This window comes from Anolis carolinensis, chromosome 5 (assembly GCF_035594765.1).
Source record: "Anolis carolinensis isolate JA03-04 chromosome 5, rAnoCar3.1.pri, whole genome shotgun sequence".
NCBI classification, from domain to species: domain Eukaryota; kingdom Metazoa; phylum Chordata; class Lepidosauria; order Squamata; family Dactyloidae; genus Anolis; species Anolis carolinensis.
The window spans coordinates 11,960,919-11,985,721 of NC_085845.1; the positions used below are offsets into that span (position 1 = coordinate 11,960,919).

At 39.0% G+C, this 24,803-nt stretch overlaps 1 protein-coding gene across 4 annotated transcripts in view; it reads right to left on the minus strand.

Annotated features, from left to right (window-relative positions):
* Positions 1–24,803, minus strand: part of slc4a4 (solute carrier family 4 member 4) — a 258,202-nt gene that overhangs the window by 39,470 nt on the left and 193,929 nt on the right. For all 4 annotated transcript variants that reach the window (XM_062981084.1, XM_062981086.1, XM_062981083.1 and 1 more), the window contains exons 8-14: positions 17,792–17,949; positions 15,609–15,696; positions 14,676–14,830; positions 12,400–12,513; positions 12,101–12,275; positions 6,326–6,459; positions 4,976–5,247 (exon numbers count right to left, since the gene is read on the minus strand). In XM_062981084.1, the coding sequence (XP_062837154.1) occupies positions 4,976–5,247; positions 6,326–6,459; positions 12,101–12,275; positions 12,400–12,513; positions 14,676–14,830; positions 15,609–15,696; positions 17,792–17,949 (1,096 nt within the window). The remainder of the gene's footprint in view (positions 1–4,975; positions 5,248–6,325; positions 6,460–12,100; positions 12,276–12,399; positions 12,514–14,675; positions 14,831–15,608; positions 15,697–17,791; positions 17,950–24,803) is intronic.

The window sequence follows — 24,803 nt, forward strand, 5'->3', positions numbered from 1 at the left end:
GCTTAACAAGAGCCACACTATCAACTCTGCCATTTTATCCTTTTATTATATAGGGATAACAATTTGAAAGGCAGAATGGTTAAGCTTTCAATTAAAGGAGAAAAAAGACTCAGCATTTTCCTTTTTGTGTTCATGGGAAAAAAGTGACACCAACTTGTCAGGATTTCAGAAAAAACTGAAACATTTCTGTAATATGCACTAAAAATAATAATTAAAAAACTGAAACATTTATTTTAAAAACGTCTATAAAGTGTATGAAGAACACTAATGGTATTGTCAAAGGCTTTCATGGCCGGAATCACTGGGTTGCTGTGAGTTTTCCAGGTTGTGTGGCCATGTTCCAGAAGCATTCTCTCCTGACGTTTCACCCACATCTATGGCAGGCATCCCCAGAGGTTGTGAGGTCTGTTGGGAACTAGGCAAGTGAGGTTTATATATTTGTGGAAGGTCCAGGGTGGGAGGAAGAACTCTTGCCTGTTGAAGGCAAGTGTGAATGTTGTAACTGGCCACCTTGATTAGCATTGCAGCTTCAAAGGCTGGCTGCTTCTTGTCTGGGGAACTATTTTGTTGGGAGGTGTTAGCTGGCCCTGATTGTTTCCTGTTTGGAATTCCCCTGTTTTTTTAATGTTGTTCTTTATTTACTGTCCAGATTCTAGAGTTTTTTTTAATACTGGTAGCCAGATTTTGTTCATTTTCATGGTTTCCTTCTTTCTGCTGAAATTATCCACATGCTTATGGAGTTTTCTTCCATCCTGGACATTTCACAGAAATATAAACCTCACTTGCCTAGTTTCCAACAGACCCCACAACCTCTGAGGATGCCTGCCATAGATGTGGGTGAAACGTCAGGAGAGAATGTTTCTGGAACATAATCATACAGCATGGAAAACTCACAGCAACCCAACACGAATGGTGTTTTCCAGATATTGTCAGGTCCTCGTATTAACAGTATATTGCAAAACGAAGAACATTTTTGTTATCTTGAAAAGTAATATAGCAAACTTGATAGGAAGGACAAGATTGAAGAAAGACAGGTTGAAGAAAGTTAGCATTTGGAAACAGAGATTTTGAACAATTACTAAAATGAGAAGCATGAATGGTGGATGGCAGTCCCCACACTTTAGTCTGCAATCGTTTTTCTGATGGGAAGAGCATTATCCCCTTACAATGGCACAATGACCAACATGTCCTTCCCACTTGTGTGCTCTCAGTGGGGTACAGAACTTCAGAGAACCAAGCCAAGAGATTCACCATTTAAAGCAGAAATCTGGATAGAGCAGAATCAGCTGTCAACTTCCTGCCTCATTCAACAGATCCACTATTTTCTCGGAAAACAGTAGATGCTTCAATGGAAAATTGCAGTTGCTTTTAATAGAAGCACAAAGCTTGCACAGCCTCATGCCGAGATATACATTTCTCTAAAATGTTGTACATGATGGGAGTGAGCCAAGACTTTTGTATGCTGTTAACCAGTCCAATGCGATGATAACACCTCAGTGAGTTTTATATAGTCATCCTTACTTTTTTCATAAAGTACACTTTCTCCAAGAGTACAGCCAACAATAAATTCACACCAAAAACAGAGTCATGGGAAAGAAAGGAGCTGTAAACCCTTTGTTTAAAAGCAGCCAGACAGTTTTATATACTATCTGGTGATCTGTTTATTATTTTTATCTGTAGCCAGCCAGCCAGTCACATTTCAAGCAATACTGGCTTCTCAACAGCAGGGGACGCAGGAAACCCATAATTGCATCTGAATGTCATTTTACTTCACTTCAGAAGTGGGAGCCCTCAGTGGTGTAGTGGATTAAAGCCTTGTGACTTGAAGGTTGGGTTGCTGATCTGAAAGCTGCCAGGTTCGAATCCAACCTGGGGAGAGCACGGATGAGCTCCCTCTATCAGCTCCAACTTCATGCGGGGAAATGAGAGAAGCCTCCCACAAGGACAACATCCTTGCAGACAGCCAATTCTCTCACTCCAGAAGTGACTTGCAGTTTCTCAAGTCGCTCCTGACACGACCAAAAAAAAAACTTCAGAAGTAAAAACATCTACACTGTTTGTTAAGTTTATCAAAATTGCTGCATCCACATGCTCAGTGCACTACTGTCAAATGCCCATGGGCATTACAGAACTAAACATTATTTACTATTTATTTACTATGTTTCTACCCAATTCTATCTCACCCTGAAGGGGACTCAGAGCCGCTAGCAGTTTTGGCAATCATTCAATGCCACAATTGCAATACACAGTATAAAATACAACACATCAAACAATAAAATCAAAATCAAATATATAAATACAATTTAAAACTGTTAAAACATAGCACCTAGTCCCATAGTCATCATTCATGCTGCTTCATTTATGTCAATTCCGTATTGCACTGTTATGCTACTCCCCAAACACCTGATTTTACAGCCAGGTCTCAACTTTTTCCCCCTAAAAACCAGGAAAAGGGGGCTGATCTAACATTGCTGGGGAGTTCCATAGCCAAGGGGCCACCACTGAGAAGGCCCTGTCTCTCGTCCCCACCAATCAAGTCCGAGAAGGAGGTGGGACCGAGAGCAAGGCCTCCCCGGCAGATCTTAACATTCGAGCTGGTTCATAGGGGGAGATACATTCGGACAGATAAGCCGGGCCAGAACTGTTTAGCGCTTTATCTTTAATTATGCTCAGTAGCAAACTGGCAGCCAGTGGAGCTGATTTTTTTTTTCATGTCAAGAGGAACTTGAGTTGCTTCTGGAGTGAGAGAATTGGCCGTCTGCAAGGACGTTGCCCAGGGGATGCCTGGATGTTTTGATGGTTTTTTTTACCATCCTTATAGGAGGCTTCTCTCATATCCCTGCATGGAGCTGGAGCTGATAGAGGGAGCTCACCCGCACTCTCCCCGGGTGGGATTCGAACCTGGCAGCTTTCAGTTCAGCAACCCAACCTTCAAGTCACTTAGTCCACTACGCCATCTGGGGGCTCCAGCGGGGCTGATGTAACAGGGAGGTTGTATGCTCCCTGTACACCACTCTAGTGAGCAATCCGGCTGCCACTTGTTGGACTACTTGAAGCTTCCAAACAGTCTTCAAAGGCAACCCCATGTAGAGTTTGTTGCAGTAGTCTATTTGAGATGTGACAAGAGCATGGACTACTGTGGCCAAGTCTGGCTTCTCAAGGTACAGGCACAGCTGGCGCACAAGTTTAAACTGTGCAGAAGCTCCCCTGGCCACAGCCAAGACCTGGGATTCCAGGCTCAGCAAAGAATCCAGGAGAACTCCCAAGCTGCAAACCTGTGTCTTCAGGGGCAGTGTAACCCCATCCAGGACTGTTGGCCTTCCGACTGACCAGGTGTACCTCTGTCTTGTCTGGATTCAATTTCAATTTGTTCAGTTTGTTCAATTTGATCCAGACCACCACAGCTGCCAAGAACTGGTTCAGGACTTGGACAGCCTCCTTAGCAGTAGGTGGAAAGGAGTGATAGAGTTGGACGTCATCGGCGTACAGATGGCATTGAACTAAAAAAACTCTGGATGATCTCACCCAGCGGATTCATGTAGATGTTAAATAACATGGGTGACAATACTGATCCCTGCGGGACCCCACAGAACAAAGGCTGCAAGGCTGAGCAGGTGTCTCCGAGCAACACTTTCTGGGACCGACCCTCCAGGAAGTACCATAGCCACTGTAAAAGAGTACTTCCAAGCCCCATTCCTGTGAGGTGTCCCAGAAGGATACCGTGGTCTACAGTATCAAAGCCACTGAAAGATCCAAGAGAAGCAACAGGGATACACTCCCCCTGTCAAGTTCCCTGCATAGATCATCCACTAAGGAGACCAAGGCCGTTTCAGTTCCATGACGCAGTCTAAAGCCAGACTGCACCAGATCTAGATAAATCTGACTTCCTATAAGGGAACACATAGATATGTACATACAACCAAACACAGACAGTTACTCCATTCAATAGTGCCAAACCGTTAGAAGAAAATTTCAAGAGATAATTCTTGGACAACAAAGCTATACTGTAAGGAGTAAAACTGGTTCAAAAAGCTCATCTTCCATGCCAATAAAATAATGAATACATGTAGATTTCACACTACAGTGTTTTAGTTGTGCAGTCTTACACCTTTTTTTAAATCCAGAAGCTGGACCATAGCTATGGACAGAAAAGCAGGAAACCTCAAATAGTCTTGCCAAACTTTACTTAGGTCATTGGGATTAAGAGTTTATAAGTAACTCTAGCTGGACAGTGTGTGCTATGCTGTCGTCTGGTGGTGATATGTTAATCTAGATGATGTATTTGTGGATAACATATTGAAGCAGACAGTCTTGCTCAAGATTCTGCGTCTAAGCTATAACCCCACCTGCATCCTATTATCTATTAAATAAAGGACAAAAATCAGCTCTGGTGTACCTAGCCAGAACAAGAGGATTACTTTTTGCTTCCCTTTCCAGCTGTCTTAATCTATGATGAACAGTTTCAAGTTATGCACCATATGTCCCATTTCAGAGAGGAGTCATTCCAAAACCGAGTATGTGCCTTCCTTCCAGGCTTGAGTCTCAACAGTGTGATTCGAAAGGCTTTGCACTGCAGGTTGATCTTTAATGCATAGTGAAATGAATTAAATTAGTTCCATGCATTAAATGAAATTAAAAGCTTTGGACCCACACCACCTGAGATGCATAGGGTGCATTCCATATGGGAGAGTGGATGATGTGACTATTTGAGAGATACACTGAATGCTTGCACTTGAGTTTGTTTAGACAGCATTTCTATGCAAAAAATGTGACACTCCATGGTCAGGAATTGCCCATCCAAGAATTAATGGAATCTATTGCAATATACATAGTAGATAGGAGGTGCTATGTGACAGTATAGGGTTATTAATATGCAATGCCAAGACAGAGAAAAAAGGTTGCAAGTATGTTTGTTCATTAAACCACTGAAAAATCATGTGCAGGTGAAAAAGTGAACAACGAAGCTCCTTCTTACCTGGATCTGGAGGTGCACAGGTACAGGAAAAAAGTGTGATGTAGTCCTCTTTAAAATGGGAATTGATGGGGTAATGATCTGCTAATTTGATCATCTTCTTGAATGCATCATAAATGAAAATGAAGCTGATCAAGGAAGAGAACCCTTCTTCTGTGAAACGGGTGAAGTACTGGACCAAGAAGCTGGCATCAGTAGCAACCAGAAGGAGACACAGGAAGGCCGACCACAAGCCAATCCAGAGGCGAAACTCCAGATAGTCAAAGCTATTATCTCTACAAGTAAAGTGAAATTTTAAAAAATGGAAGACATTAGCATCTGCGCAACCACTGGACCTCAGAGTACATCTACATTGCATTGTTAAAACAGTGTTATAGCACTGTAAATATAGTGGTATTTGTAGTGTTTGTCCGTTACATGAAATTCTCAGATTGAGTGCTCAAGAGCATTCACTCAGTTACAAGACAAGAGTTCCCCAGCAGAAAATTCCAAGTATTTCACCAAATACCAAAGCCTAGGATTGTGTGATAGCAAGCTACAACAGGTAAAGCAATATCAAACTATCTTACTATACTGTACAGATACTGTCTCACTCTCTCCTATGTCAACTAGATATTCACCACATTCTTTCATATCCATTTTCACTGTCCTTGGGGGCTGTACATTTTTTTAAAAAGTGAAACTATGCACATCAGGGTGCTGTATTGTCACTACAAGTGAGGTCACTACAAGTACAAATCCATAAAGTATCCAGATATGATTAATGGCTGAATATAAAGGTGAACAGTAGATGGCCCTAAAGAAAGGAAATGTGTACTAGGCATCCATAATGTCTTGAGTACAATCTAAAGGTCACCAGTTTAGAAAGGTCATTATCTTCACTGAAACATTACTAAATTAAATGGACAAATGGTCTGACTAAGAGGGAACTTCATCATGGCTCTTCACTTTCCAGTGAAGAAATTAGTTCACAAGGAGATAATGCACACTCTCTAATACTAATGCTCATTTGCTCTTGGAGGCCAAATTGGTAACAGTTAATTCCCATGTAAAAGAGGAGTTTGGATTCCAATGAGGCTGCATTAGCAAAATAGAAACAATGCAGGTTTGCATTTTCTTGTGGTTAGTCTTTGGAAATATCCTAAAGCTACAGCATGCAATGTGATGCCAGTATCACACTCTCCCCTTCTCTCTTTCATGACAGAGTAATCTCTCATTTGCACCATGAAGATATCAGATTGCGGTGCAGATACCTTCCCATTAAATATCTTGTTTTTTGGTCTTTCAAACAAAAGAACATTCTGCTAGAAGGGAAAGTGGCACGATTCCCAGGCAGTAGCTTCTTGTACTTACTTGCTAAAATTAAATAAAAGTCGCTCAAAGACCAAAACAGGGCCAGTGCTGCTCAGTATCGTGAGCGGCTGGCCGGCGAAAAGGCAAAAGACAGCTCCTGAAACAGCTGTACCCAGAAAGCTTTCCAATACGCCCTAGGAATAAAGGAAAAAACACATAAACATGTTTCATAAGCCCTTTCATAGAATCAGAGTTGAAGGGGGCCACATAGCCATCAAGTCCAACAGCTGTTCAACCCAGCAACTTCAGAACTAGCTTCTGAGGAAACCCAGAGAAAGAGAACCCACCATTCCTCTAGGTCAGTGGTTCCCAACCTTTGGGCCTCCAGGTGTTTTGGACTTCAGTTCCCACAGTTCCTAACAGCTGGTAAGCTGGCTGGGATTTCTGGGAGTTGGAGTCCAAAACACCTGTAGGCCCAAAGGTTGGGAACCATGGCTCTAGGTCATTGTTTCCAATGAATTACAGCTCTTACTGTCAACACTGATCAAAACCTATCCCCCCATAACTTAAAACCATTCGAACCTGGTCCTACCCTTGGAAGCAAAAGACAGCAAACCTATTCCTTCCTCTCTAATGTGCTGTCACTTTGCCCCTTCATCAAGGTTGAACATGCCCACATCCTCAGCCTTTCCTCATATGTTTGTTCTCTGTATCTCTTATCATCTCTGTTCTCCTTCTCTGAACATGCACCAACTTCTATAACATTCATTAACTGAAGACAGAACTCCAGATTTAAGGCCTGACTAGTGCAAAATATAGTGGGACTATCACAGTCTATTCCAGGCATGAGCAAACTTTTGGACTTCAACTCCTACAATTTCTAACAGTTGGTAGGCTGTTAGGAATTGTGGGAGATGAAGTCCAAAACATCTGGAGGGCCAAACCTTGCCTATGTCTGATATATACCATAGAATCATGCTGAAAAACTTACAAAATACATAGAGAGAACATATTTTTTTAAAATATGGGTAAGTAAAACTGTGGATGCCAGACCAGCGGATATGTGGACCATATTGTTTGCTTGACTGATTTATTTCTTGCCTTTTTCTCAAAATAGGATTCAATATGCCTACGTAGATTGTATATTATAACTGGATCGTATAATTGCACACTGCTTTGGGTCTCATGCTAAGAAAAAGGCAGGATTTAAATAAATAATAATATATTGTATACACATTACAGTCTAACTATGGAAAAAGAGAAACTCTGCAGTTTTCCACTGCTGTGTCCTTTCTGTGGTGGAAACCCTAATAAACCTGCTTTGAACAGTGTATTCCAGGTAGGTCAAGAGACCAAGAACTGCTGCTCTTCAAAGGGACAAAGATGTTCAGAGGAATCCTAAACATTCAAAGGGTTATTTTTAATTCAGTAAAACATGAAAAACTAATAAATGAAAGATTGCTTTTTCTTGATGTCTCTGCTTTGCTTCTTTTGAACTATTAAGAGCATAACAACTGGTTGATCTTAAAATTTCTTTCTATTACCCTGAGGGCTGGAGGCATTCCTTCAAAAAAGAAACTCAAGAATTCCCAGGATTCTTTGTAAAGGCCCACAGGCTATTTAGAACCATATGTTCAGCAGTGAGGTCACCAAGTTTGCTGACAACATGAAATTATTTAGGTTGGATTTTTAAAAAAGATTTGCAAAGAGCTCCAGACTTATCCTGATTCAAAATAAGCAAGTACACTACATACTTCATAATATTATGGCAAATATCTTGTCAGTTGTTGAGGGTCTGGCAGGCAAGCAATGGCCAAGAATGATCTTAAAGTTGTAGCAAATAGCTTTAAAAACATATAACAAAAGTAAAGTTGAGGGGATTGACAAAAGTTTAGAAAGGTCTGCATTAGGTGCACAATGTTGCTTTTGATACTAGAAACCCAAGCCGTTTAATGAAATTGAATAGTGAGTGATTCAAGAAAGAGAACACCAAGCATCTCTTCACTCAGTACATCATCATCAAACCATGGATATTACAAAGAGATCCAGTGATTAACTTCTGCTCTGTGCCCTCATGCTATTTCTGACTTATGGCCACCCTAAGGCAAACCTATCACAGGATTTTCTGAAGCGAAGACTGTGTGACTTGTTCAAAGTCAACCAGTAGATTTCCATGGCCAAGTGGAAACTGGACCCTGGTCTCCAGAGTTGTAGTGCAACACACAGAACATTGTGCCACAATACTAGTAATTGTTATGGTTATGTGGTTTAGTTGTGTTGGACCCCACCTCAAGTCAAAACATCTGGAGGGAGGACTGAAGTTTGTCCATGCCTGTTATATAGCATATAGCTACTGAGAGGAATCGAATGGCACCCCAAGATTCCTTGCATCCCAACTTGGCAACCCACGTAGTAGAATTGCTCCATAGGTTCCCATCTTTTAATTTTGAAGCACATGGTATTATAGTTTTGAGCATTTAACTATAACCCTGGAGAACATGGTTCCGTTCCTCACTCAGCCATGGAAACAGCCTTGGACACTGTCAAGACTCACTCAGCCATGGAAACAGCCTTGGACACTGTCAAGACTTTGAAAACTTTGTGATGGGTTTGCTTTAGGATCACTATAAGTCAGAAACAAACTGAAAGTACACAACAACCAGATGTGAATTAATTAATATTTCAGTTTTGTCAAATTTGGGGTGGGAGGACAGAGGAGGATTTCAGGTTTCATTTGAGACCTTTCATCCATGCGGTGGCATTTCTAACATTCCCTTGGGTCCATACAATAACCTTTCAATAGCCTCCACATAGCCTATTTTAACCATGAACAGGGTGCAAGTGAGAGGAGTTTTTTTTCATACCTAGCAAGAAATAGATTCTTATACATCCATGTTTCTTAAGCAAGTGTCTTTAAACCTTCACCAGCCTAGTACTCTTCAGATGGATACATTACAACTTCTACTATTCCTAAACAGCATGGTCAACACTGACTGTTCCTTGGGAATTATGAAAGTTGTGGTCCACTAGATCGAGAAGGTATCAAGTTGAGGAAGGTTACATAAGATCTTTTCTTCCCCCCAAAAAAGATAGTCTTTTCTGCTACAATCCCAAATGCAAAGCAAAGAAATCTATTTTGCACCATGCTACCATGCCAAGCAAGGACTTCATAAAGTGTCCTTGATGGCAAATCACAGATTCCAACTGTTATAGACACCATAAGTTCCTTTTATTGTTTTGGAAACAGGAGGAACAACAAAAAAGATATTTCACAAAGTTTCTACAATTGTTATGCTTTGGGAGGGGGGGTGGGAATATAAATGGAATGCTGAATATAACAGTTTGGTTGAGCTATTTTGTTTAATTAAATGTAAACAACATTCTTAGAAGCAGAAGTTATTGTTCTGCAGAAGCAATAAAAGTGAGGATTACATTTTTTTCAAAGGACAACACACAGACCTCAGTTGGCTCTAAGTGGCATGTAGATGCTAACCTTCACCTGGCGCCTCTCAGTAATGCATCTGATAGCTTTAAGAGCAGGGCATGGAAATGTCAGATACTGTTAGGGGTATAACTTCCTAGAATTGCACCAAAAAAGGATTCCAACAGTCTAAAAGAGCAACTTTTTCCAAACTATGCCCAGGAGCCCCTAACTTCACTTTAATTACTCTTGCAACATATTCTAAGAATATGGAAAGAACCCATGTACTGCTTAAAATCCTAATTAAGGCCCTTCTTTATCTGACATGCTTGATGATGTCACGTGGCTGATGTCCATGTTAGGTGGGAGATTCTGAGAACTATAGTCCAAAAATATAGTTTCTACTAGCTTTGCTAGTACTAACAGCCCTGTATTTAACAATGCTGCATACATGGAAAGAATTATCAAATATGTTGCCCATAGTTGGGAGTTGAAATACAAAAGTTTTTTTATATTTTGTATTTCCCAATTGGAAATAAAAAATTTCCAATCTCTAGTGAGATTGTGGGGAAAGATGCTACTCACTGCTAGAAACTGACTTTTGCAAATTCTAGAGGAATTTCAAATAGGATTCCTATGGCACTCAAACTGAGGATTTCTCTGGAAAGGTTTGTTTCATATCACCTGTCCTCAGGTTATCAGTCAGTCATGCATCTATAACGTTTTTAGTAGTATCCAATGCACTTCTTTTTTTAAAGCTAGCTCTTTTAAAATGATATTCTTTTTCCTGTTATTTTCAAAAATAATGTTTATGACTCTATTAGGATTGTTTGGATTTGGATTTTATTTTGTTTATTAACTGTTGTAAAATGCCTGAAGGACATTTGCATTGAGAGGCAATTATTTGTCCTGTAAATAATCAAAAAGAGGGAAATCTTTCCTTTGAATTTACACAGCTTGAAGTACTGAATGACCAAAAGACGCCCACTCTCAGAATCACTAAGCCTTGATTCAAGGCCCCAGGAACCAAAGTCATCAGTTGCATTAGCAGAAAACATCCTCTCTCTATTGAAGCAAAACACTGGACAATGCAATCATAAATGGCTGTGATACCTCTGAGCCAGTGCTAATACTGACCTATTATACAATGAATGAAATGCACAGCATTGCGTAACAGTCTTTCAAGGAAATGTACTGTCCTCAAAAGCCTTGTTTGCAGAGATAGGGAAATGAACAAGCTATGGTCACCAGGATCAACCGATAACAACAAAATAAAGGACCTAATCTTTAAAAAAAATTAAGGACTGGAGCAGGAACCTGCAACCAGGAAATTTAAAAAGATTTAAAGGAAATGGGGAGGTATTTGTTAAGCAAACTTCCTTGACACTGAGAGTAGCATTCAGAGCACTTGAGAAAAGCTTATTTTCCTGTCTCCTTAAATTTCATACAAGGAGATTAATTTTGTTTAAGTTTACTGAAGACTGAATATGGAAATGGGTTTTTTCTTTATTACTATAAGCAGGCCAATGAGTATCCCTGTGTTGAAGGTAAACTAGTGCTTTGTATGAACAGTAGTCTTTGTTCCTTTTTGGTAGAAATATCAGCATTAGCTTAAATCAATAGTGGTGACATTTCAAGGCTTAATAGACCCCGCCTGGACTTAGAACCTGAGCCTAGATTGAATGGGAGGCTTGCATCTAAGAATGCTTTAAGAAAACAATGAGAACAGTGATATGCAAAGAACATGTGCAGAATATTTTTCATCAACTCTCTAGATCAGTGGTTCCCAAACCTTGGTCCTCCAAGTGTTTTGGACTTTAACCCCCAGAAAGCTGCTAACAATAAGGATTTCTGACAGTTGAAATCCAAAATGTTTGGAGAACCAAAGTTTGAGAACCACTGTTCTAAATGATCCCATCATATTTTGCATATTTGAGATTACAGGACTTCCTAATGAGAGGACACAACCTCCTTGAGATTGTTGCTGGTTTAACTTTCATTACTGAACTTGATTTCATTTGCAGATTTGATTTATATTTTCTCTCTAGCAATTTCTAGGTCTTCCACTGCAACTCTATAGTCAATTTCTATCAGATGTTGAGCACAAAAGCCATGAAGAAATACCCAGAAATCACTAAAAAGGTATTATTTCAGGTTTTTTAAAAATGGGTTTTTTATTTGCAATTTTTTCACTTTCATGAAAGGATATATACCGCTAACCCCTGCAAAAGTGCATCTTTTAATGGAATAGTGTGACCTGCAACATGACTTGCAAAGATTCAGGAGGTTTTTTCTCTCATCCCACAGACTCCTTGCTTTGTTTTGACACAACTATAAAGAAAGGTGTGTTGACTAATTTTATCCCACCAAAAGTGCCAATGCGTGAGCAGTATTATTATTCTATTATGGCTCACCTGCATGTTATCTGTTGCATCTCCCAACAGGCCTCCAAAAGTGATGGCATTAGTTACAGTAGCAAGATAGATGAAGAGAATGGCAGACAGTGCTTGGATGTTGAATGCATCATAAAAGTCACTGGCAAAGAAAGGGGCTTTCCTCTTGATGTCTTTGACCAAACCACCAAAACATCTGAACAAAGGGAGAATACAAATATATATCACAATTATACAAGTCAAGGCCAAAAAGAATGAAAGAAAAGAGGAAAGTAAGACATAACGTGTACATAAACCAATAAAATTTTTTAATAACATACCTGCCAGTTCGTTGCAATTCTTCACAATCTCCATGTCCACCACCTCCATTTCCCCCATCATGAGGCGTGTCTCCATTCATCTGCACATTCTCACCACCTGAATACATGTTTTTCCTGTATAAGACCAAAAAAATAAGAAATCAGCAGGGCTTAAGGCAAATAGAACACTGTCATACAGACAAATGTCGGCATGGGGTTGGACTACAGCTCTGAAGACCAGGAATCAAATCCTCAATCATCCATGGACACCCACTGAGTGATCTTAGACACATCACACACATTTTACATGTATCAATTAGTAGACATAACACTCATACACATACAATGGGCTAAATCCAATTCATGGCCCCAATTACATTTGACCCCACTGAATCAATGGGTAAGTCAACATGTTATACATTCCATGCACTATAACTGCATAGAATTGCACTCTAACTGGGAATAATGTTTGCAACAATCAGGCTTTTAAAGAAGACCGTTTTGAAGATCAAGTCAGGGGTGCTGTCGTTTTAGCCCTGAATAAGTTTTTAATCGGTTTTATGGATTTTAACTGATAATTTTTAATTAATACAATTTTATATTTAATTCTATTCTAATGTTTGTATATTTTTGGATTTTAAATTGTATTGAAGGGCTTTTAACGTCAGCCACTTTGTGTCCTCATTGTGGAGAAAAGTGGGGTTATTATTATTATTATTATTGAATAGAATATAAGATACCAGGAAATTTACCCCAAATTGGCCAAGTTGCAGGGATCTAAAAATGGCAAAACCCATTTATGTGTCCTTCTTGAAATCCATAGTATCCAAAGTTGTAGGGTTGTCAATAACATGCCCAATTTTAAGTGAGTGGCAACGGAAACAGAAGCATCCAAAACGTTCTAAGCACAGGATCTGACATCAATCAGAAAACTTTCACATGCCTGATTCTACACATTCTTGAAGACTGATAAGATCAGTAACTTTTTCTAAAGCCAGAAGCTGTGCTGCTTTGGTTCCAAATCAATGTAGCTTTGACAGTTCAATGGTCTAGATTTTGTAGGCAGTAGGACCTCAATATAATAATAATAATGCTGTGCCAAAAGATCTCAGCCAGCATTTGGAAACAATAAACATTGTCAAAATTACAATCTGTCAACTGCAAAAGGCCACCTTATTGGGATCTGCACGCATCATCCGAAAATACATCACACAGTCCTAAATGCTTGGGAAGTGTTCGACTTGTGATTTTGTGATACGAAATCCAGCATATCTATCTTGTTTGCTGTGTCATACTATGTTGTTGTGTCAATAAATAATAATAATAATAATAATAATAATAATAATAAATCTTTATTTTATCCTGCTTTTCTCCCTCACGGGACCCAAAGCAACTTACAACATATTAAAATCATGTAAACATCAATCCAAATACATTGATAAAAAGTATAAAACATCATAAAATAAACAGTTTAAAACAACAATAATATCCACGAGGAATACATTCCTGAACTTATTTATTATTTATTATTATTATTTACAGTATTTATATTCCGCCCTTCTCACCCCGAAGGGGACTCAGGGCGGATTACAATGAACACATATATGGCAAACATTCAATGCCAACAGACAAACAACATACATTAGACAGACTCAGAGGCATTTTTAACATTTTTCCAGCTTCATGATTCTGGCCACAGGGGGAGCTGTTGCTTCACCGTCCAGAAGTGGCTGTACTTCCTCATTCCTTTCCTCGTGTTTTGCTGGCAGTTTTATGGTGTTGTAAATTAGCCTCCCGCATAAAGCATCCCTAAATTTCCCTAATTGACAGGTGCAACTGTCTTTCGGGGCTGCATAGGTCAACAGCAAGCCGGGGCTATTAATGGTCGGAGGCTTAACCCGACCCGGGCTTTGAACTCATGACCTCTCGGTCAGTAGTGATTTATAGCAGCTGGTTACTAGCCAGCTGCACCACAGCCCGGCCCCTTACTGTGGAAACATAAAACTGTGGACAATAGAAAACCTTATCGAAATGAAAACCCTGCTAGAAATTACCATCGAGTTTTTTGGTATCCTCTCTAAGAATTTTCTAGGCCTTCCAATGCAACTGTATAATAACTTCCAACAGAAGCATACAATAGAACTTCCTGGAAGACCTAGAAAATTCCTAGGGAGGACATATTTTGCTAGATATGCGTATCTGACCCATAGATATGTATTCTCCTTCAACAGCATCAAAAATACAAAGATGTTGTTTTCAACAACCGTGATAAGGTACACAGCATGCAATTCTGATACCTTTTGTCAGACGAGGGGAGGGACTTGGGGGGCTCTATCCTGATGGCAGGGTCCCATTCCCCAGGAGGAAGGACAATGACTTCATCTAGGAACTCATCAATCCCAGCGATCAGGTCCTGCCTGTCTTTGGCTTTATAGGCAATATCGTGGAATACCTGCAAGGAGAAAGGGATAGCATTTATAACTCCGGAGCAAAAATCATGTTACATAGAGTAATATTTCTGATTTGTCTTCTTCTCAATGAAATATGTTGGCACAGTCTAGTGAAACACCACTAGCTTCCATCAGGTTTCTCACCTCCAGCATCAGAATGAGATAACAAGCTCTTTGCCTTTTTTTTTCTCCAGGTTTCCGTAACTTATGCAAAATTGTCTCCACCTTACACTAGGGTCTTTCCCCTTTGTAAAGCAAAGCAGATGCACAGATAACAGATATAGAAGGAATGGCTGATTGATCAAAAAGAGAAAAAAGAATTCACCCAGTGTTTCTAATTGTAAAAAGTCCATGCAGCAAGGCAGCAGCTATTGTAGTTTAGCAATGCAATATGAGCAAAACTCAATCTCTCAAAAGCAAAACTCTTTCAAGACTAACAGAAAACATCTTTTTATAGACAAAAATAAATTTCTGTAAAATTGTTGATGAGAATGGTTTAAGCAAGAAAATAAATCTTAGTTCAAAGACATGGAACTACCAACGGTCACATCTAGTTCTACTCTCTGGTTTTCTGTCATTCAGTGACAATTTCACTCTTGCTGCGATGTAATGTATAGAGTGGTCTCTCAAAATCCCCATCTCTAATGATGCACTGAAGACTGCCCCAAAGGTTTCAGGAAACACAATAGGAACTGTTTCTTTGTGATTATAGGGAAGAGATGATCTAAGTGTTGCCTAATGCAAAATAAACTGTACTCATCAACATGGAAGGAAGATTACCTCATCGGACATCAAAGTGGCAATGGCTCTGCCAATCTCGTGATATGATTTAGCTTTGCCTTTGGGACCCAGCAAAATGAACAGAAACCTGAATGCAAGGAGTGAGTGGAGGAACGGGAAGAGAGAAGGAAAGGAAAACAAATATGGTTATCACTCAGAGTTTTTCTTCCTTCCTTACAAACAATATACATACTGTGAAAATTAAATGAAAGTAATGGACCAAGGGATTCATAAAGTTTACACTAGGTCAATGATGGGCAACCTTTTGCACTTGGTGTGTCAAAATTCACCAAAAAGCCTAGCATGGCTTGGATGGTGTGTCACTTTGAGAAAAAAACCATAATTTTGCAATATGTATAGTTTAAATAACAAAAATGTATAATTGAAATCTAAAACTGTATTTAATAAATCAAAAACTATTTACTACCATTATTTCCATGTACAACAATCTATGGGACCTCTTGCAGTTTCCACACTGATTTCTCTCTATTCTAGTTTCAATGTAGTCATGAATAATGAATAATATAATAATAATATAATGGTAATCATATGATAATATACTACAATAATAATAGAATAATAATAGAATGATATAATATATATATAAATGTAATGTGCATAATTCCCATTGGAGTAAACAACAAAACCACTGGACCAAATCACACCAAATTTGGCCACAAAAGACATAATCATCCAATCAATCTGCATGCGGCAGCTTGTCAGCAAAAATGGCTAGGCGTGTCAGTGTTGACACACGTGTCATAGGTTGGCCATCACTGCACTAGGTAATGGTAAAGGTTTTCCCCTGAAATTAAGTCAAGTCGAGTCTGACTCTGGAGGTTGGTGCTCATCTCCATTTCTAAGCTGAAGAGCCAGCATTGTTCAAAGACACCTCCAAGGTCATGTGGCCGGCATGACTGCATGGAGCACTGTTACCTTCCTGCTGGAGCGGTTCCTATTGTTCTACTCACATTTGCATATTTCGAACTGCTAGATTGGAAGACACTGGGGCTAATAGCGGGAGCTCACCTCGCTCCCTGGATTTGAACCTTGCAACCTTTTGGTCAGCAAGTTCAGCAGCTCAGCGGTTTAACCCGCCGCGTCATCAGGGGCTCCCCTAAAAGTTACAATACCATGTTAAAAAGATGGAGAGTTTGTTGTACCATTTACATTAGAAACATATGAGAGAGCTTTTCCCTCAAAGTAATACACAGAAATATATGACAGTCCAATATTCCCACTAAGACATGATCACAGAGAGGGGAAAGTGGCAATATTGCCTTGAGGCCCCAGGCTGCTGCCATTTTGCCATCCAAGCATTCAAAAAGGGATGGTTCATTTTCTGATCAAAGTTAAAGTACTGTATTAACTCTCTACCATTCCTTCTCTGAGTAGAGTGCAAAAGATGAGAGCTTAGTCTGTCCTTGGAGAACCTAAAAGAAGAACCTCCTCTCTTTTGCTCTCTTTGTGCTCCTTTGAGGAGAAGCATCAAAGCGTCACTCACCACTACCATTTATCCACCCAGGCATTCAAAAAGGTGAGAAGTGGCACCATGGTGAAGAGAGTAGAAAAGGTTAGTGTTTCTTTTAGCTTCTTGGGGATAAACCAAGCTCTTGCCTTTCATCACTCTATTCAGAGAAGGTTCCTTTATTATAAGAGTTTAAGTACAGTTCTTACACTAACCTATGGATAAATTAATCATGTTTTGAAAGATGGGATTTTGATTAAAATGTGAAGACTTATACATGAGGATATTCAGTAAGTTTCATTTGTCTCGATGGGCCTAATGATGAAGTCTATATGTTCCACAAAAAAAAAATAAGCTTCACTGTTGTTAAGGTGGTTTTAAGGCCCTTAAAATTACTGGGTGGATTATGGGAGTTGTAGAGGAAAACATCTGAAGGGCACAATTTTGGGAAACACATCTATAAGTACTAGTGGAGTGCACAAAGTGGCAGAAAGTTCAGCCAAATATTCTCTTTGGGGGTGATAAGCAAAAAGGTTATACAGGATAGCACTATAAGCAGAGAATCATTAGAGTATATCAAAGTTCAACTACTACTGCTGACAAGCCTAGGTGCCAACATGGATGTCATCTTCACTTGGCTTAATAATTTTGTATTTAAATGAAGATTCTTCCCCATTTTCAATGTGAGTGAATACATCTCAGGGTGCTCATTTACCGAGTAGGAACAGGAACTTCTGTGAGAGCACCGAGCATAACTGCTTGTTGCAGCCGAACGAAGGCAATGAATGGGGCTTCCAAGAAGTCTACCTCCCCAACCAGGACATTGGAGGCCTCAGCGTCTCGAGGCAATTTCTTCATGAACTTGTTTTTCAACTGCAAGAGAGAGAGAACACACAGTGACATTAGGATAAATGCAAAATAGGTAGGATGCATTTACTGGGTCAACCAAGGCCTATGCATTTTTATAAAGAGGGAAATTGGCCCTAAATGAAGCCATTTCTTTCCTCTGACATTTTAGTATTGCCAACAAGCAATATTAACCATGTATCATGTACCACAACTGTGCTAGCCTTTCTCCCAGTATGTGATCCAAGGTATCTCAGAATATCAATTAAGACAAAAAATGAATAATACAAACATTTAAAAAATTCAAGTATCATATTAAAATATTAATTTAAAACAGTCAAACAAGTTGCAAAGTAAAATGAAAAGTTTCTAGCGGCAACTTCTGGTTCAAATTAAAACTTCTGGTTCAAACTAAAACGGCTTCTGGAACATGGCCATACAGCCGGGAATATACACAGCAACCCAGTGATTCCAGCCATGAAAGCCTCCAACAACACATAATACAGCTTTTTCTCATATATGTTTTGGAGGGAATAAATGTGAACAAGGATAAACTGTTATTCAAGAAGAGGTGCACTGGGGACAAAACCACCATATGTTTAGCTGCAGTTTGGGGTTGTTTTAAGTGAGTTGTTTTGGGGACTTCTGGAGGCTTACAGAATTTGGACTCACGGGCCACTTAAAATGCAGGAGACACTAGAATGAAACCGCAGTGGGAATAAAGAGGAAGAAGAGGAGGCAAAAAGGACATCCAAGAAATATGAATATTAGCAACAAGTGCAAAAAATTGCTGAAAGTTAGAAGGACAATTTATTTGGATAGTTCTGGAACCACAGAGTAATGCTGGAGGAACCAAAGATTACTAGAAAAAAAGACATCTCTGTTATTCTCCGGGTCTTCCAGTGCAATTCTAGAGTCAGCTTCCTCCAGAATCTGATTTAAGAGTCATGCAGGACCTAAAGATTCCTAGAGATATTCTTTTAGATAGAAATATAGCAATTATTTTACTCACAGTTTTCACTTTCCCAGGGACCTTGTGCCCCTAACCATAGTGAATGTAGAGGGCAAACCATAGTCTGACTCAGTTCTAATCTTTACTACACAATGACATATTTACTTACAGGAATCAATTGTTTTCTACATATCCTTGCTTATTCCTAGCAGCTCATGTGCTTGCTCTGCTAGATATCACTCTGCATACATTCTAGAATTACCCTTGCCTATCTAGATGGCAAGCAAAGACAATAAGTAGCTTAGTGCAGTCACTACAATTTGCAAAATCTCATGGGTTATGTCAGTGCAAGATTATACCAGAGGTATACCTGTTGTTTTGTTCTGTTTCATTTCAGGACTCCAAGAAGGAGTTTCTAACCAGATTCCTCCATAAAGGGCAATGCTATTTCTGTGTCCCTTTTTGCAAAAACCAGTCATAGTGGCCTTCAAAAAGAACTACAAACTCATATAAGTTCAAATAAAATTTATGAAAACCTAACATGCCACCAAATAGCATGTGCTTGAAAGTAAGCTTTAGCCTGCCATCAATGTCCAAATCATACTTTTAAAAATAATGCATTTGCCAGGCTTCTATCTTGTTACATACCAATATTTGCTTCTGGTTAAATCACCTGATTTCCAATATATTGTTAATTTTCCACAGAAAGCACTCACTCTCTTTCTTGAGACGCTTCTCATTTTCCTTTTCTCTTTCACTCTTCATATCTCAATTTGTATCTTAGTCGAAATGCTATCTCTCCTTATCTCGCCCATTTTAATTCTCCTACACATTGTCCCTGGGTGACCCTATCAGCTCAAAAAGCTTCAGCTAAAATCTTTATGCTTGTAATTCACAGATTAATTCAACACTCCTGATATGTCTCCCTTCATCAAGCCCTGCCGACATTGTTGCTCTGACATATTCTCTTAAGACCTTTTTGCCAACAGCTTACAAATGTTCACCAAGTTCAATCTTTTGTCTTCTATCCAAACTCCTTTCTGTACTTTCATTCCCTCTCAAAGCAGATCAATACTCACAGGTGAGGAAAAGGCCAATCTGAAGGTGAGTGCTGTGAAATGCAAAACCATGCAACATACTGCAAGAAGTGCAGGCTGAATATGCATTTATGATTCTGATATTTTAAAGTCTTCCCCAATACCCTGGGTGCTTATTTTGGAATGGTAATATGGAACACACATAATGAAAGATGGATGAGGCAACTCAAACCTGACTTATACTTAGTGGCACAAACACGCAACGCTGAAATGATGAAGGAACTAGGACTCACACACCAGGGCAGGCAAGGATTTGCAAAACATTTAAAAAACTTGTTTTCTACTCTCATTGTTCCAGCCTTTCAGATGCAGTAGACTATAAAATTTAGACGCATAAGGATGCTTTTTGTATAGTTTGTATAGTTTTACTTTTTAAAACTGCTTGCTCCTTATTATGTGAACACAGGGGAGCCTTTAGGCTGGTCATAAGGCTCACTAAGAGCATCTAAGGTCGCAAAGACATAGAAATATAGAATTGGAGGAAACCTCATGTGCCATCTATACCAGGAGTCCCCAAACTAAGGCCTGTGGGCCAGATGTGGGCCTCCAGGGTCATCTACCTGGTTCGCCCAAAGTCTGAAATGACTTGAAGGCACAAAACAACAACAATCATAATTAACTTGACTATCTCATTGGCCAGAAGCAGGCCCACACTTCCCATTGAAATCCTGATAGGTTTATGTTGGTTAAAATAGTTTTTATTTTTAAATGTTGTATTGTTATTTCATTGGTGTTGTGTTTTTTTTTAATTGGACTATAAATAAGACATGTGGAGTGTGCAAAGGAATTTGTTCGTTTTTGGTTTTTTTCAAATGATAATTCAGCACCTCAACAGTCTGAAGGATTAAAAAGTTTGAGGACCCCTGATCTGTACTAACTGCTCAATACAGAATCTCCAGCTAAACCATGAGCCATGAACCTAAATGAGGTCACAAAGGGGTTGCCAGGCAGTGCTGAAAAAGTTAAAAGAGAAACAAAAAATCACGTCATTCAAATTATACCATGGTTTCTCATTTTTTTAAAATTTATATTTTGAGAAATTTTGACTTTAACAAAAGCAACTGTTGAAAATTTTGAGTCCTGAATTCGGAAAACGACTCAAACTGAATGATCATCATCATCATCTGATCAGTACTAGGTTTGCCTCATTCTTTGAAAAGGTTAGTTGACTTTCAAATACAAGTACAACAGTCTTATATTTTGTTAGCATCACTTTTTATTTATACAGTACTACCCTTGTACCCCTGGTTCATTTATCCACTGCTAAGCATTTTCTAGGTCCTCCAGTTCAACTATATAGTATTCCTGGGCCAGCAGTCCTTCATTTCAGTAGGGTTCACTACTATCCACTGTTTTTCATATCCACACGATACTCGTTTTCACTCAAGACTTCTAAGGTGAATCCAGGACATTCAGCAAGCAGATAGTCACTAGAAAACTGCCAGCAACAGCTAAGATTAAACAATGGCAAGCTCACAGCAAATTTGGGGGGGGGGGGGGGGGGAGAGAGAAGAAGAGGAAAAAGAAGTCTTCAAGGGACCCTTATTCAATCCATCAATGAAATGGCCTATGAGCAGCAGGAAGTTCAGGACACATTTTTGCTAGGGTCCACCCTTGCCCAGGCCAGCTTCCTTTTAAGCATTAGATTTAGCAGTGGCCAAGAAAAAAAGAGAGACAGAGAGACTTTCTTGTTGATATGGAAACACAAGAGTCAGGAAAAGTGCCACAAACTGGGACAAGGGAGTTCTGTGTGCATCACCAATTCAATGGTCCAGCTGGCTACACTCATTTCAACACACTTTGCATCTTAAGCATGTGCTTTCCCCTAAGAAAGAGGCATCTCTTTCACTTGACCATACTTCAATGATTAATGGCAATCCATATTTTCTGCTGTTTCCATAGAGCACCACAAAAAACTGAGTAGTAAGTGCTGCCTCAATGCAGCTATACCGAAAACATACTGACACTCTATATATTTACAATTAAAGATGTCAGAGGAGGGAAGGGTTCCTGGAGGTCTTTGAGATTCATGGTCCATGCAGGCTGCCAAGGACATTAAAACAAAGAGAGCTGAAAGATTTCTTCAAAGTCCTGGGAATGCCAGCCCGGTTAAGGGGAATTGGGAAAGCGTAACAGGCCCATTTCCTGTGGAGTGTTCCCTTAATCCTCAAGCAGGAGACACATTTTGAAGAGCTGGGGCTGAGAAGTTAATACAAGATAAACCCTGAGTCTGTTATGTTGGGAGATGCTGAAGCTGAGCTATGTTTTCAAACAGAACAGGTGAGTGTCAAATAGCCACATTCCCCAAAAAACAGAGACTATCCTCAGAAATGGGGAAGCAGATTGTCAGACTACAACTCCCAGAATTCTGCAACCAGCACAACCATTTGCTGGGAGATTCCAGGAATTGTCATCCAACAACTTTCTCCAACTCTAATGTGCATATTCCCAACTTAATATGTCTGTCTATTTGTACACAGAAAACACAAACATAAACTAGCATCCCAACACTATTGTATTCAAATTCTTCAAGAAATTTGTGCAGGATTCTACAAGACAGAAAGGATGTCTAAAGTCTGACTTGAAATACTTTTTTTTAAAGTCACATTATTTCTGCTTCAAATAGCATCAAATTTCTCATCTTTGGTTGCTTTCAAGTTCATTCACTCATCTACACATACAGGTCATTCTATGTAGCAAAGCATTACGTTCAAATCATATTGAAATACCAGTCAACTGAGAAACTAAATATTATCGAATGGCCAATGTGAAAAGGCATGCACATAGAATCAGTCTGAAGGGTCATAATGATGGGACTTGGTGGGTGTCAACTGGAGGAGGCTCCATAAACAATGAGGAATATCCCCAAGAAAGCCTATTCCTTGTGCCCACAAGCCTGAATGATTGTTCTTACAGGGCAGGACACAAAGAAGGAACCAATCAGTTAGGTTGATACAAGTAAACTGCATCCAAACTGCTTATGGTTTTAAATGTCTTTAATACCATCTTAAAATTGGTCTAGAAATAGAATGATCAAAAGTGAAGTAGTGTAATAAATGTATCTCATGTACTTAAGCACACCAGTACTTATGCAGCTGCATTTTTGAACCATCTATAAAGGCAGACCTGTGTTGAGTAAGTATCACTAAAGCATGGACAACTGAAACTTCTCTTACTGGTATTTTCTCAACTTGACCAATAACCCAAAACCAATAATGTCAGAAACCAATAAGGTCATGCCAAGCTTCACTTTTGATGACCATTTTTGTCACATTCTAGCTAAAGTCACCTGATTTCTCCCCATCACCAAGATTTTATCTTGGATCCTACCTTTATCTTCTAGACGCCATTACCTCTTGGCCATCAGCTCATCTGCTTCTATCAAACACAAATACTATTAACACTCAGCCTCTATTTTTCTTGGTTGTGACTAAGACTTTTTGGAATAAAACTGGCATCTTGATAAGCAAAACTAAATGATGGGTAGCTAATCTGCCATTAACACGCAGATTTTGAATAATAATAGTAATAATAATAATAATAATAATAATAATAATAAGCACACATCACACCATCCTAGACACTTGGGAAGTGTTCGACTTGTGATTTTGTGAAACGAAATCCAGCATATCTATCTTGTTTGCTGTGTCATACAATAATAATAATAATACTTTATTTTTCTATCCCGCCACCATCTCTCCAAAGGGACTCGGGGAGGCAAACATGGGGCCGAGCACAAAAGAGAAACAAAGTATAACAATTTAAAACACATATCAATAAACATACAATAAAACATATAATGACCAAGCAAAATGAGGTAATGATACAAACATCAACCACTATGGATAAAAAGGGGTCGGGCATAAGAAAATACACGATTTCAAGGGCTCTTATTTATTTATTTATTTATTTACATACATCATTTTTACCCCATCTTTCTCTCTGAGGGGACTCAAAGCGGCTTACAATAAATAGGCAAAAATTCAATGCCTAAAAACAATGTAAAAACAACAATTTGTATAAAACAATCTACAAAACAACAATCCATATAAAACAGATACCATTACAAAATAAAATCACATTATATAAAATTTTAAGCATGTCCAAGATTAGACATAAAGTGCATGGACAAGTGTCAGAATAGCTGGCTTGCTTCATATTTCAGAAGTTCTTTCCTGTGTTAACAAGAAGAGACTAGCACATCTTATATTAAATTAGATGTCTCCTGTTGTTCTGACTTATTAGCACAGCATGTCATTTTCACTGATTTGCAGTTCCTATATCTTTTTACTTATTGCTAACAGAAAGATCACATTCCCATTCTAATTTTAGGTGATAATTGGTTAACATTTATAATTTCAAACCAGCATTCATATTTTGAAGGAAAACAATGGAAATCATAAATAATAAATTGAATAGCTGGAATAAATGCTGTATGTTTAAAAAATTGACAAAGGAAAAGAATGAAAGTCCATATGATATGATATGATATGTTATTTATATCAAACAAGTGGGGAAGAACAGAGCTTGGAAAATTGACTATCCTGCCTGGAGCTTTGAGAAAATATAGCCCAAAATGGGAAATTTTCCAAGCCCTTGAAAAGAGTCTGAACTTTGGGTTAGCTTTAATTAAAAGTTGGTTGGAAAACAAGAAAAAAGTATTGGAGGAGCATGCAAGTTCAGAAAATAAGGCACAACAAAAATGCATATCCAGCAATTTCAAATTGCTCTATTGGCTTTTTTTGTACTTCCTCCTCCCTTTATAAAGCCACAGAACACAAATTAACCCGAATCCTGGTTACTCTCTTACTATGGCACTGACTGTAGTCCTG